Source organism: Trichechus manatus, unplaced genomic scaffold (assembly GCF_000243295.1).
Source record: "Trichechus manatus latirostris isolate Lorelei unplaced genomic scaffold, TriManLat1.0 scaffold00016, whole genome shotgun sequence".
Taxonomy (NCBI): Eukaryota; Metazoa; Chordata; class Mammalia; order Sirenia; family Trichechidae; genus Trichechus; species Trichechus manatus.
In genome coordinates, this window is record NW_004443952.1 from 25,606,713 (window position 1) to 25,621,800 (window position 15,088).

At 38.7% G+C, this 15,088-nt stretch overlaps 1 protein-coding gene across 2 annotated transcripts in view; it reads right to left on the reverse strand.

The window, feature by feature from the left end:
- The window catches only part of RECK (reversion inducing cysteine rich protein with kazal motifs), a 64,021-nt gene extending 49,172 nt beyond the window's left edge, over positions 1-14,849 (reverse strand). Inside the window, exons 1-5 of one of the 2 annotated variants that reach the window (XM_004372277.1) lie at positions 14,688-14,849; positions 8,054-8,112; positions 2,867-2,900; positions 2,097-2,171; positions 1,162-1,198 (exon numbers count right to left, since the gene is read on the reverse strand). Coding sequence is in view for 1 of the 2 variants with exons in the window: in XM_004372276.1 (XP_004372333.1) it covers positions 1,162-1,198; positions 2,097-2,171; positions 8,054-8,112; positions 14,688-14,787 (271 nt within the window). In the remaining variant the exon portion in view is untranslated. The remainder of the gene's footprint in view (positions 1-1,161; positions 1,199-2,096; positions 2,172-2,866; positions 2,901-8,053; positions 8,113-14,687) is intronic. The other variant, XM_004372276.1, reaches the window with a different exon arrangement.
- Positions 14,850-15,088: the final 239 nt, after the last annotated feature.

Genomic DNA, 15,088 nt, shown 5'->3' on the forward strand with positions numbered 1-15,088 from the left:
GTGTGTGTGTGTGTGTGTGTGTGTGTGTGAGTGTGTGTGTGAGTGTGTGTGTGAGTGTGTGTGTGAGTGTGTGTGTGAGTGTGTGTGTGATTCCAGGATACCAGGAAGAGGGATAACTAGGAGAATAGACAACGTGGGCAATTCCAGGAAGGCAACGGTCCAATTTGTTTGAAATGCAAACTTCAAACAGTATGACAAGCCCTTAGAATTCAGACACACATAAAATATACTCCTTTTTTTCAGGTACAGGCTTTAACCAGGGAGGGCAAATGACTTTCAATGTCAGATTAGGGAGTTTGGGCTTTAATCTGATGGAAGTGGATATCCACTGAGTGATTCTTTTTGAAGGGTGTGGGGAGGACAGATATGATCTACTGAATCACCAGTTATAAGATTATCATATAATCTATTCCAAGACTGTAATAATAAAGGCTTGAACTAAGAGTAGAGAGGACAGACGCAAAGTTTTGCAGAAGGAAAGTCAACGGAGCTAGAAAAAAACAGTAATCAAAGATAACTTGAGTGTTTTCAGTCTGGTATCATTCAAGAAGAGGCAATTAGAAGATGAGTATGATTTTGGATTTGTACTTTGGATGTCACCGATGCAGAGTTTCAGGTAGAGATGTGCAGAAGTCGAGAACAAGGATTTGGCTTTAATAGTTAACTTTTCGGAGGTGATTAGTTAACAGTTTTAGGGAGGGGTGAGATTACCAGGGTAAGTATCGAGAAAGGAGGGAAGAGGACAAGGCACACAGAAATAACCACAGTCCTTATGGGGCTAAGGGGAGAAATCTAAGAGATAACAAGGTGATGAAGCCAAGGTGGAGTCACAAAAAGTAGTGGTCAATAGTATCAAGCGTGGCAGGAAAGTAAAAAAAGAATAAGTACTAATAAAAACCCATAAGATCTAGGAACCAAGAGATCCTGGTGATCTTTCAAAGAGCAGTTTCAACAGAATGCTAAAAGTAGACACAAGAGTACAAAATTATGGGCTGAGTGAATGAGAATAAACCACACATTTGAAAATTTGGGTGGTAAAAGGAAGGAGAGGATAAAAACTCAAGGGTACACACTGGATTACAGGAACTATGACACAGATTTTGCGATCACAAAATAAGTTTTTAAAAATAAAGAGCTAAATGTTAAACTTTTATTGCTTACCTGGCAAAGACGAATTCATACAACTCCAAATTTCAACCTAAAATAGCAATTACCAGAAGACTTTTATGTAGATAACCAGGTCCAAAATATGACAATTAATTTCTATAGAAATTATATATATAGCTTATTTGATTATGGATGTTTTTATACAGTCAATGTTCTAGGACTATATATACATTGTCCAGTTTTTCAGGGAAGAAAAAAAAGCTGAGATGTAAAAATACAGCTTGTTCTTTTTCCATCTTCCCATCTTTGAGCACTAAGGAGAGTCTGGTTACTCAGTTTCCAAGCACATAGACAAAAGCGTCAGAACTGTTTGATCATCAGCTTTCCGCTCCCCCCCATCCCCTGCATGTACAGAATGCAACTCAACATATCTGAAGAGGCTCTCTCATGAAAGCTCAGAATTTCTTAGTCTAAGAAAGTCTGAGGCTATCCCGAACACTGAGGATAGCCCAAGCGTTAGAGCCATTTAAAGTTATGTGGTTCAGACCAGCAAGCAATGCATCTATAGTATATACGAAAATGAAAATATAAGAGTAATGAGAAATTATACATTTCCCCTTATCCCAAATTCAACTTTTCAAATTCAAAATAAATACAAGATTTAGTTAGTATGGTTTTCATAAAATTGGTCAAAATACAATAATAAATAAAATTCGAAGTTCCAGATAAAAATATCATAACGAACTTTAAAGCCTGGAATACATTTAAGACTGTTTTTGGACCTACATCATAGAATAGACAATAAAGATGAAGAATAATATTCTATCTAGCAATTTGTGTGAAGATCTTTTTAAATTTATCCAGTTAAATCTAACATTTTACTTTCACCACAAGTCCCAATAACACTTAAAATTTTGATAAATCTAAAAGTAACTTATTAGGTGGCTTCATTTAAACAAACTTCCATAGTTAAGCTAAATAAGACCTACCATTGTTTCAGGACAATAATCTGGGGCTCGCTGCAACAGATGTTTTAGACGGGATTCACTTTTTGAGGAGAAAATCTATTCCACCAAAAAAAAAAAAAAAGAAAAAAAGTTTTTGCAGCATTTTTTTTTCTCCCGTAAGAAATGAGAAGAGGTTGTCGTGGGGTTGTTAACCATTGTCATAAAACAATACATGTAGTAACTGTTTAATGAGAAACTATTTGTTCTGTAAACCTTCATCTAAAGAAAAATTTAAAAAAAAAGAAATGGGAAGAGGTAAGACTTATTATCCTCTAGCTATATGGAAAGCCTTTGGATAGTATTTAAATTTAGCTGAGGTAACATTTTTTTAAGGTTGGTTAGTTTGACAAATAATCAAGAAAGTTCAAACACAGCAGGTCTAGATCCTTTTCTAATGACCACAAAAGAACTTGTTAGCGGACTGAAAGAAGAAAACAGAAAAGTTAAGGAAAAAAAGATAAATTTATTCTAAACTGTTCTAAAAATTGCTTTTAGTCGTCTGATTATAAGGAAAATTGACTATACCCTGGATACTGGTGAAGAACAAATTCGTGAATAGCATTATGGTACATAGCTTCCCTCCAAAATTAAAGACAATGCTATTTTTTGATACAGATGCCAAGGAACTGACAAGGTTCACTTACCAGGCTAAATGGCTCCCTTCCAAACAGGACTTTAATTAATGCAATTACAATTTGGTGCCTCAGTAAATTATAAACCATTACATATATCAGACAGAACTTCATGGTTACCTGCAAACAGTCAATACTGTAAAATCCACAAATGCTAAGGGCAATGAAAAAGGATTTATCTCCAGTTAGTTTACTTAGTAGACACTTTTCTCCAAAACCACCAACTACAATTAAGAATTGAAAAGAGCTAGAACATCACCATTTTGCAACCCTAATGAATTAAAACATTTAGATGATTATCAACAATGGCTACTAACAGTACAAAAAAGAGACAACCAGACAAAATACCATTTATGAGAAAGACTTGCCAAAACAAACAAAAAGTTTTACCTGGATCTATCAAGCCTCTGGATCTAATAAGGTAGGTACTAGCCATGCGTGTCTATTTAAATTAAAATGAAATAAAATCAAAAATTTAGTTCCTCGGCCTCTTTAGTCACATTTCAATAGGCACACGTGGCTAGTGGCTACCATATTGGATAGTACCCCGTCGCTGTCGAGTCGATTCCGACTCATAGTGACAGAGGACAGAGCAGAACTGCCCCATAGTGTTTCCAAAGAGCAACTAGTGGATTTGACTGCCTACTTTTTGGTTAACAGCCGAACTCTTAACCATTGCACCACCAGGGCTCCATTGGATAGTACAGGTATAGAATATTTTCATCATTGCACAAAGTTCTATTGCACAGCTCTGCTCTAGATCTAACTACCAAGTACCAGGAAATACAGAGAAGAGAGGAACATGTTAAATGACACCACAGGATGCAAACAGCAAAATTCAGACTGCGGGAAACTTTATAGGATAAATGACCAGATTTCTTCGCCAAATAAATTGCAAGGACTAATCTATAGATGAAACTTAAAAGACACACAAAGCCAGCATGTATAAACTTTCAGCTAATAAAGCAGACCTGAACACAAGCAGTCACTTTTCTCACTAAACAACCGGTAATCACAACTAAAAAGAAAAATGAATCCTTACCTAAAATATATACTATGATTACACAAATTATCTGAGCAAAAAATTTAGTAACCAAACATATACCCATTTAAGGCAGAAATAATCAGAGCACAGAGCTTACACCTTAAATCTTGACAGGTTTTTACCCAGACACATCTACTCCCTCTGCTATAACTCATTTCCCTTTGTCTTCAAACAAGCAAAAGCCTCTTATCTTGAAAAAAACTTCTTTTCCACATTGACTTACTGACTTCCTCAACGAATATCCTATTTTTTCCTTTCATTCATTGCATCCATTTCCTCATCAACCAATCTGCAAACATTTACTGACCAGCTACTATGAGCAAGGGACATGAGACATGAGTACAATAAAGATGAATAAGATACAATTCCTACATTCAAAGAGTTTATAAAATGGCTAGAAGATAGATATAAAAACTGAATACTTTTTTGTAAGTCTGAAATACTACATAATAAATCTAAATTTTTATTTTATAAAAAAATTGAAAATTCCCTACAATATTATTTTCAAGCCCACCACTTCAGTCAATCTAGAAGTATTTATTGAGAGTCTTCCGAGCGTTAGGCCCTCTACTAGGTACCGGGGGATTCAGTATAAATCCAGCAAACAAAATCCTTGCTCCAGAATATCTATATTGACCGTCTTTCTTTAAACTAAGGGCCTTTTGTCAGATCTCAAACTCCTTGACTTTTCTTTGGCATCTGACACTGTTGACAGTCTTAATGTAAACTATCAACCTTATTTTGTTGATGATTATAAAACACCTGCCCTGACTTCTTAACTAAATTCCAATTCCAAACATTTTCATTCCAAATCTCCAACTGTCTTCACACAGTGGTTTTCACTGACAGTTCAACAACTATAGAATGAAACTCACCTTCCTGACAAACCAAGCTCCCAGAGCCATTAAGGGTGCTACTCAAAACGTAAAAGCCAGGAGGACTCCACCCTTTCTTCATTCTCTATTAGTAGAAGAAATGATTTCTCACTCCTGGGATTCCTTCCATTTGAAGTGAGCTCTGTTAGTTTTAACAGCCCTGACGTCTCTCCATACCCTTCACTGACTCCTCCCATGACTGAGAAGACTGACTTATTTGTTGTTTGGTAGGAGAAAGTGAACATATATAACCCAGCCCTTTACATGGTTTAGTGTGTGCTTGGAGATAAAAGCCACATTCAACATCTGTGTGGTAATAATAAAAGTAGTATTTTCCATCCTATCTGCCTTATTGCTTTGTTTTATTTTTCAATTAGTTAAGAACTTGGTCAGGGAAGAATGTTCTTTACTGGGGTGACTACTGTTGTGTTGTTACGTGCCATTAAGTCGGTTCCGACTCTATAGGACAGTGTAGAACTGCCCCATAGGGTTTCCAAGGAGCGGCTGGTGGATTTGAACTGCTGAACTTTTGGTTAGCAGCCCAGCTCTTAACTATTGCACCGTCTACAGTAAGTACTCAACTAATTACTGATAATCATAGCTATTATATATTGAATTACTTTAGTGCTTGAGGTACATTTATATACATTACATACATTTTCTCATTTAATCCTCAACACTCTATAAGGCATTAGTATCTCCCCTTTTCAGAGGAGAAAACTAAGGCTTAGGGAGGTTAAACAACTTGTCCTAGGTCACAGTTATTAAGCAATAAGGACAGAAATTGTCCCAGGCATGTCTGACTCTAAAGTTCTTGCTCTTTCCACTATGCTACACTATTCCTAGTTCTATAGATTCCTCCCCACAGTATCCCTCATAACCTTTTCTTTCCAAGACCATAACCTTAATCTGAGTGTTCAACACCTCACAAATGAACCCCTATATCAGCCTCTGATTTCATTTTCCTACCTCAAGCCCTCTGTGTTATACATGGCCACCTTACTGATCTTAAGACAGCATTATCACTCACTCTCTCACTCAAAAACCTCCCCACTGCTCAGGAGAAAGTCCAAACCACTCACCGTGTCACTTAAGGCTTGGCTACAATTCCATTCCTCCTTTCCAGCTTCCTCCCCATGTTACTGTCACAGTTAGAGAGTTCACATTTTTGCTTAGAGCTTCATGTTCATTCCCAACTCTTTAAGCCTTCACTCAGTTTGTTCTTCCCAGCTGGATATCCTCCCTACTCACCTTAAATGTTAAAGTTTAGAAGTTAGGTGAAGTACCACTGCCTCACAAGGCCTTCTCTGACTGTTCCAGTCCATGTATGTTCCTGTGAAACGCCTACAGTTCCTATTATCCAAGTATTCTCAGCTTGGCATTTAGGCATATACCACCTAAGAGTTACCTAACTGCTTTATCCACAAAGGTCTTCTCTCTCACCACAAGGCAGCAAGTACTCTATACTTCCTTGATATCATCAATGCCTTATTAGTACTGGGTGTGAAAGAAAATCCACTGACCAGACCTGTTGCTGTCGTGTTGATTCTGATTCACAGCAACCCTCTAGAACAAAGAACTGCTCCAAACAGTTTCCAAGGCTATAATATTTATGGAAGCAGACTGCCACATCTTTTTCCCACGGAGCAGCTGCTGCGTTTGAACTTCCAACCTTTTGGTTAGCAGTCGAGCGCTTAACCACTGTGACACCAGAGTGTGAAAGAAGAGGTCGGTAAATCCTTGTTTAATGCCCAAGTCTGGAGCCTCTAACGTGATCAGTTGTACAAAACCTGTTTTCATGTAAGCATTGCTAAATATTTTAACATCTGCTTGATTGATGCAATACTGCTAAGTATAGAATTTCTAACATTCCAGATTTTAAGAAATTAAACCTTGCCTGTCACAGACGCCTCATTACAACACACGTATTAAAAATCATTCACCCTATGGAGCCATGAGAGGAAACAAAGGGAAGAAGTCAGGAAAGTAGTGCTTCCAAAAGTAGCAGAGCTACTTTAAAAGCTTCCTTACAGTGACATCATCAAGGGGCCATTTTTGCTTTATCGTTCTACAGTAAATTTGCAGAAAATTTAATTTGCAATAAACCCATTGCTGTTGAGTCAGTTCCGACTCATAGACCTTACAGGACAGAGTAGAACTGTCCTACAGGGTTTCCAAGGAGGGGCTGATGGATTCGAACTGCCGACCTTTTGGTTAGCAGCTGAGCTCTTAACTAGTGCGTCACCAGGGCTTCAAATAGTATCTGCAAATTGCAACATGTCACTGAATTCTCTAGCAGCTATTTAGATAAACTGAATCACTGTCATATCTTATAATCAGGCAGCATCTTGCAAAATCTAAGTCCAAAGTATTACTGGAGAGAAGTTACAATTCTAGTTAGGTAGCTCTCTCAGTTTTAGGAAGTATAAGTGACAAAATCCAGGTTATCACTTGAAAACTTCTCCAAAAGATGACTGAGGTCATCACTCCTCAAGCTTTAGGGATAGAACTACAACCTAGATAATGAAAGGAAAGTAAGTCTTTGTGAACAGGCACTGTCTCAGTGGAACTTGCCTAGCAAAGCTCAACTAGAAAAATTTAAACCTACTGAAAAATTTCAAGAACAGTAAAATGAACACCCATATAATCTTCACCTAGATTCAGTCATCATTAACATTTTGTAACATTTGCTTTAACTCTCTCTATATATACACAACATATTATTATTACGATTATTCTGATGAACCATTTTAGAAATCATTACAGACATTATGATCATTCATTGCTAATGTATGAGCATGTATCTCGTAAGAACAAGGACACCATCATACCCAACCACAAGACAAAAATCAAATTCAGCATCACAGTATTGATATAGCACTATTAGTAAACATAAGCCCATATTCAAATTTTACCAATTTATTTCAATAATGTCCTTTATTGCTGTTGTTGTTAGGTGCCATCAAGTCGGTTCCAACATATTGCGTTTTTGTTTTTTTTTAATTCCACGATTCAGCCCAGGATCACACACTGCATTTAGTTGTCATATCTCTTTTGTCTCTTTTAATCTGGAACAGTTTCTTAGCCTTTCTTTTTATAACACTGATATTTTTGAAGAGTAGAGGCTGTTGTTTTAAGGATTATCCCTCAGCTGGGTTTGTTTCCTCATGATTCAGGTTATGCACTTTTGGCAGGAATCCTACATAAGTGATACTGTACTCCTTCTCAGTGTATCATGTCAGCAGACACATATCGATTTATCCCATTATTGGTGATGTGAACTCTGATCACTTGGTTAACGTGAGGTCCAACAGATTTCTCTAAGACAACTGTAATTTATAAACAATGAAATAAATAATAGCCTCTACAGTTATTATGCAAGCTTACCTGTTCACATACATCACGGCACATCTGGTTATCCTTTGAATGATTACAACACAACACACCTAGTGAGAAAAAAATAAACACCTCTTACCCCACTGTGAAATAAACAAGGTGACTCACTTAATTTGGGTGGCTATACAATTTGTTCATTTAACAGACCAACTACTAGTCATTTTAACACAACAAACCTTTACTGTTCTAAGGAACACTGTTCCATGAGATATTAATATCTATGCCTCAACAGAAAATGTTTCATGTTCAAATAAATTGGGAAATGAAGGATTAAACAAAATTAAACAGATTTCTTCACTGCAAGACTTCTCAAAGCCTTTAATATATTAATGTACATTGAACTTTCTAAAGCGGGGTCTAGTAGATTTCTCAGAGCACAAAACACTTTTTCCATGTCACTTGTTAACATTTCAGAAAGCCAGTTTGAGAAAGATCAAATTAGAGAAAAGCAAAAAGGTTGCCAAGCAGCATTATGGGCTGAGAGGAATTCATAAACTGACTACGGAGATAATCTGCAGGGGCATATTACTGTTCTAGCAGTGTGGCAGACTGGAAAAAAGATACAGCTGGATTGATCAGGGGCTGTCTGGGACTGGCAAATCAAGAGACAGGGAAGTGAAAGTATTACATTTCAGGCAGCTAGATCTATTCAATGGTTAAAAAAAAGGTTTTGTGTTTTTTTTTTTGCAATATAATTCTTTCTTCAAATGAAATCTATCAATTTCAGTATACAAATTAGATAAAAGCAGAGCATTTTCTGCTGAAAATAGGATGGGAAGTGGGGAGAAACGAATGAATAAACAAATGAATAAAAGAAATCCTCTTTATATCTTACCAACAGGGCTTCTAAGTTTGAAGCTGGGAACATTTCTGCATACAAGAATGACAAGATCTATGATATGACTGGCATATTACTATAGTTTGCTTTCTAAAAAACTATTGTGGGGCTGGTTTTCTAAATACTATTCCTATGGGAAAAGGCATCTTGAAGTCATAAGCATTTGACTTAACAAAATTCTGAAGAACATATACAAACATTTCACTAAGTTTCAGAAGGAGAAAAGCTCCCTTGATTATAAGGCTGTAGTCACTTTCTAAGAAATTCTAATTTGGGGGGAGGGCCCATCACTCATGAGGTTTTCTCCTAACTCCCATCTCCCCTGTAATGTCACACCAAGCTACCTCATTAAAATGGGGAGGGCAGGCGGGGAAAAAAAGGCTTTCCTGTGTGATTTTGACGTGCTCTTTTGAAGTACTCTAGAAGTTGGCACTTTCTACTATCCTCTACTGCAAAGGTCATACGAGGGCAAAATATCCAGCTGATTATGAGCAAAGATAACTCAGAATAACATATGGTCCTAATAAACACAGGCTTAGCAAAAAGTAAACAATTAGGCAGACAGGAGCCTGATCTGGGCCTAGGGATTTTTGAAAAACAATTTCTTGGAGCAAAGGTCTGTTTAGAACAGAAACACAAAACATGCTACAATTAAAACTCCAATAATAATGAAGGTTTTATTAAAAATATAAATTTAAAAGCCTATTTTTTTCTATTTAATGTAAAAGTCAAATTTATTGTGGAGTGACCCTAAAAGTTAAAATTTTAAAATAATTTCTTTTTCTATTAAAAAAGTACCAAAAGTTGGGAAAAGAAAAAATGAAAACGATCTATATTCCCATTACCCTGCCACAACATCTGCTGACATTATGGCCTACTCCCTCCTAGTATTTACAAAAACTTTTTCTGATATTTCTGACAAAGTAGATTAAAGAGGCCAGCGGGAAATCTCCTGGTAACAAGCCCTCCTACCTTCCCCCCAAACAAGCATTCCTCTGTAATAGTACATTTCCCTTCATCCTCCTCCCTTGAGAGGACTGCCACCTTCCACGAACAGGCTAAGGGATCTCTGCTCCATCGCATTTTCCACACCCTATTCTTAACCTCAGCCCGTATGATATTAGTACACATTTTTCTTCCTTGGAAACAACAGTTACTAGAATCTTTAACAGTCTGCCTACATCAATGCATATGCCTTCATTAAGGATTAGGAGGGGAAGGGAAAGAGGATTCAAGTGCAATTAATATGGCAATTAAAGGTCTTTATCTTTTTTAGAGCAATTAAAATGGATTAATTGGGTCATTCAACTATTACAGTGCAATAGTGGTCCACTCTCCAAGGCCTAATAATTTCTACAAGACAATGAATTTCTAGAAATGTCTTGTTTTTATAATTTGATTTGAATATGTTATTCAACAAAAATAATTTAAAACTCTCCTTATTCTCATAAAATGGAATTGAACAGATAAAAGTAGTTCAATAAAATTTGATATTGAGATGATAAAAATAAAAAGCACAGGTATTATCCTTATTAAAGATATGCGTCATGTCTTGCATTGTTATTCCAAGGGTCTGTGATTATAAAACTAATAATAACCAAAAATTGATTACTAAAGGCTATGTGTGCCAGGTTTAAGAAGGTATTTGTGTAGCCTAGAAAGACACAAACAGAATTATCCAATAATTAAAAACATCAAGGTTTGGCTGCTGGTTTTGGCCACGTGTGTTCTAAAGATAGGCAAGTAAGCAGGAAGCACATGCTCCAGCCACATGTAGAAAAATGCAACTTCTAAGACCAACTAGTATTTTAAAAAACTAATACACACCCTAATCTAAAAATAAGAAATATTCATAGAATTATAGGATTTTGAAGATTATAGGGATTTTGCCACAGAAGCTTCCCAAAAGCTATAATTCAATTTGGTTTTAATGAAAAGCCTTTCTTGTTTTCTTTTCTAAAGAAAATAAAGATTTGTTTTAGTTAATCTACCTAAGAAATTACTAAAACAGAATACACACTGAGGGAAAAAAGCTAAATCTCAGCTGATACTGGAAAAATTTCATTCTAAAAAGATATATTAATTTGAAAAATCTGGTCTTATCTTGGTTTTATTATTTATGTGAAATTTTATTTTTAAATCAAATTTAATGAAAACATCTTAAAATGACTGTCATTTTCCAACTCTGTGTAAAGAATCACTCCCCCTCTCGCTCACACAATTCTCTATGTTATCATCTAGTTTGGTTTCTTCATAGCATATTTATCACTATCAGAAAACACTGTATTTATTTATGGTCTATCTCCTCTCCACTAGAATGTAAGCTTCTTCAGAGCAGCAATCCTGAAACTAGAACAGAAAGCACTCAATAAGCATTTTTTGAATAAACAAAAAAATTTTTTTTTTAATTTTTTGCTGTTCTGCTTTTTAAAAAAGCACATTTATAACATATAAAAAGCAGTCACTGGGTGATGCAAACAGTAAAACGTGCCTCTACTAGCCAAAAAGTTGGCTGTTCGAAGCTACCCTGAGAGAGGCTCCTACAAGGACAGGCCTGGTGATATGCTTCCAAAAGGTCATAGCCTTGAAAATCTTATACAGCAGTTCTACTCCACACACATGGGATCGCCACAAGTCGGAACTGACTCGATAGCAACTAACAACGACAACATAATATATAAAAATCCCCTCCTTGATATTTTCCCACTTTCTTCTAGAAGTGGCATACAGAGAAAAGCACGATTAATGAAGGATTGCCTAAATCTATGGAGACAGGACAGGAACTTAGAGCGGCATACTAGAATAAACAGTCACATCTGGTCTATCACCAACCCCAGCTCTTCTAACAACATAGGCCAAGATACTTCTTTGGGAAGAGAATCTGCTTCTTATTACTTTCCTCCAGATAGATGTTTGCTTTTTCCAACGTAAAATTCATTACATTTTTAGGATTCTAGGCTGACTATTACATAATTCCTTAAATGTCAACTTCTTGAAACCTAGCGATTAATGTTACATCTTTCTCTCTTTTGTACTATTACAAAACATCTTAAATAGAAACAGAGCTACTATCAGGTGCCAGGATACATAGATTCCCAGAGTACAGAATTGCGTTCAATCCTATCCTCCAAAGAGAGCACTAGAAGGTGTGTGTGTGCATGTGTGAGAGAGCAGGAGAGAAACTGGAAAGTATACTGGAATAGGAAGTGTGCCATAACTCCAATGTTTGTGGCCAAACTTCACAAGAGATAATCACTGAGGGAATTCTATCACTCCCCTACATCCATCCCCAGGAATGGGAATGAAAATTCCTAAATTAAGGCAGATAAGACTTGTAAAGCCTTATACCAGACAGGGGTCAGTGACCTGTAAAGCCTTATACCAGAGGAGAAAGAAGTACCCAACCCTGGGGGTGAAAAGAGGGGTTAGAAGATTGAGCAGAAATTCAAGCCAGGCCTTCACTGGAATACAATTTAATACTGTGTTTTCAATTTTTGTTTGGGATTGAAGAACATTTTCCGTACTTTCTACAAATCCACAGTGGAAGCCTTTGTCTATTATATTGCTCAAATGATATATACTTCCTAGAATTTAATTTAGTTCAAGGGAAAAGACTCACTTTTAGTTCAAACTAGGAATTTTTCTTTTTATCAAACAATACAATCTACGTATTGTCACAGACTTTTAGAGCTGGACAGGCCTTTAGAAATCATCTAGCCCAGCATTTAAAAAAAAGAGTTCTATGAGCAAACAGATTTCTTTCTTTTTAAAACAATTTTATTGAAATATAAATTTACAGACCATGGAATTCACCCTTTTAAAGTGTGCAATTCAGTGGTTTTTAGTATATTTAAACAGTTGTACAACTATCAATCCTATCTAGTTTTAGAACATTTTCATCACTCTTAAAAGCAACCCCATCTACATCAGCACCCATTCCCCCAGCAAACAAGTTTCTTTACCCTAGGAATTCTTGGGCCCTTTATTGTGAACCTAATGCGCTTTGGGGGTTTTGAAGAAGGGGATACAATGTGAAGTGTTTCCCAAACTTAATTAATAGCAAACATTCAAGTGCTTACTATGTGCTACTTTAAATGCTATACATGTATTACCTCAGTTAATTCTCACAATTAAATCCATGAGGAGGGATGGGGTCCTGGTTGGTGCAGTGGTTAAGAGCTAGGCTTAAGAGCTGGACTGCTAACCCTATGGGGCAGTTCTACTCTGTCCTATAGTGTTGCTAACTGACTTGACGGCAATGGGTTTTTTTGTTTGTTTGTTTATAAATGTGAACATCAGGGCATCAAAAGATTATGACTAAGTAACTTGTTCAAGGAACTCTGGTGGCGCAGTGGGTAAGAGCTATGGCTGCTAACCAAAAGGTCCACAGTTGGAACCCACCAGTCGCTCCTTGGAAACCCTATGGGGCAGTTCTACTCTGTCCTATAGGGTTGCTATGAGTCAGAAACGACTTGAAGGTAACGGGTTTACGGGTTAACTTGTTCTACTGGTCTTAACCATTTTACTCTACTACCTTCTACAGAACCAACTAAGTATGGGATGAGAATGGACAACTAGTATTCTATGGACTGTAACTTTGGAAGTGCTCTCGTCCAATTTCTTTAACAGTGAGAAAAACAGGGCTCAGAAAGGTTAGCTGACCTAGACAAGCATTCTCACTCTCTCTTCTCTGGTTTCTGGGCTAATTTATAGCTAACCTTAGAACACAACTACAGTTATCTATCTTATCTCAGGTTCCTTACACAATTCTCTCCCTTCTTTAAATATTTTTCTTTCTTTCTTTCCTTTTTTTTTTTTGATCTTTAACATGGTAAACTTTAACATAAGACTGACTTTGCTCTTTTTAGGTGTCTCCTCCTGTAAGCAATGCACTTCACTTCTGCAAGTACAAATGCCACTCATCTTTTAGCATCTAGTGCAGCTAAGGGGATCACTCAATTTTCCTCACACTCTAGGTGGACGTCTGTGCACCCAGTCCTTCATCTCCCCTGGACACTTCTGTCTTGAATTCCTCCTGTGGTATCTCACTTCCTAGCCAGCGAGCTCCTGGCCAGCAGGAGTTGGCACCAACTTCTAAGGCCCAGGACGCGTGAGACAATCAATAAGCACTGGACAGAATTAATTTCCTATCTATCCTTGGTTTAATTTCTCTAGAGCAAAAACAAAACTCTCCTCAACCCTGCCAATCTGTCCCCGCCTGGGCCCAGCACTATCTCTGATACAGTACCCTGAGCGAACAGCAGCAGAATTGGGTTTAGAACACTTGGCCCCATTCTCTTCTGAGACTCGAACCAGGCAGTGCTTACCTCCACGGAGGTCGGCCTTTCTGAACCGAGAGACGGTCAAGCAACAAATAACAAGAACAGGGCTGGGCGGTCGTAAGGCGGCTGTCCATTCGAAACCACGTCCAACCCTCGCAACGACCCTGGGCGAAGGCATTTCGCCCCTCTCTGACAGGCGGCGGGGCCGTGAGATTTGTAAGAGCCGCGCTGGGGGCCCGTGTCTGGTGTGACAGAGAAAGGCCTCCAGCTAGGGTCACTGCTCCCAGTTCAGAGGATCTTGCGGGCGGGGAGAGCAAGGGTGGCGAGGGGGCTTCACTCGTCCCGCCCTAGCCTCGCCACCGGACTGCTGGCACCTCGGGGCCCTGGGTCCTCTGACACGGGCCAGGCCGGGCCTGGGGGTCGCGCGCACCCCCGCCCCCTGCCCCGCGCCATCTTGGAGCGCCGCTCCGGACCGCCCCGAACCGCTGCTGCATTAGGTACTCACCGACGCTGCCCGGGGCCAGGCCCCCTGCAACCTCCGCGACCACCATCACGGCCAGGAGAAGGAGCAGCGTGCCTCGCAGCGAGGCCCGGACGGTCGCCATGTCCGGGCCGGGCGGGTCGGGAGCCGGGGGATGCTCGGACCCAGCCGGGCCGCCGCCGCTGCTCGTGCGAGGGGCCGCCCCCATCACCCTGGGCCTTTGGTGATTGGCTGCGGTGCGCTCAAGCCCCGCCCCCCAGCCGCACAGAGTTTCTAAAAACTCTTGCGGGCGGGAACGTGCCTTGTACCCCGGCTCTTTGTTAAGACCCAGCTGTGTGTCGGCTTCTGCAGCGAATCCTCGCAGCCAGCGTTCTCCAAGGAGTCAGAAGAAGTCAGAGCTGGAATGGCCTTAGAACTCCTCTACC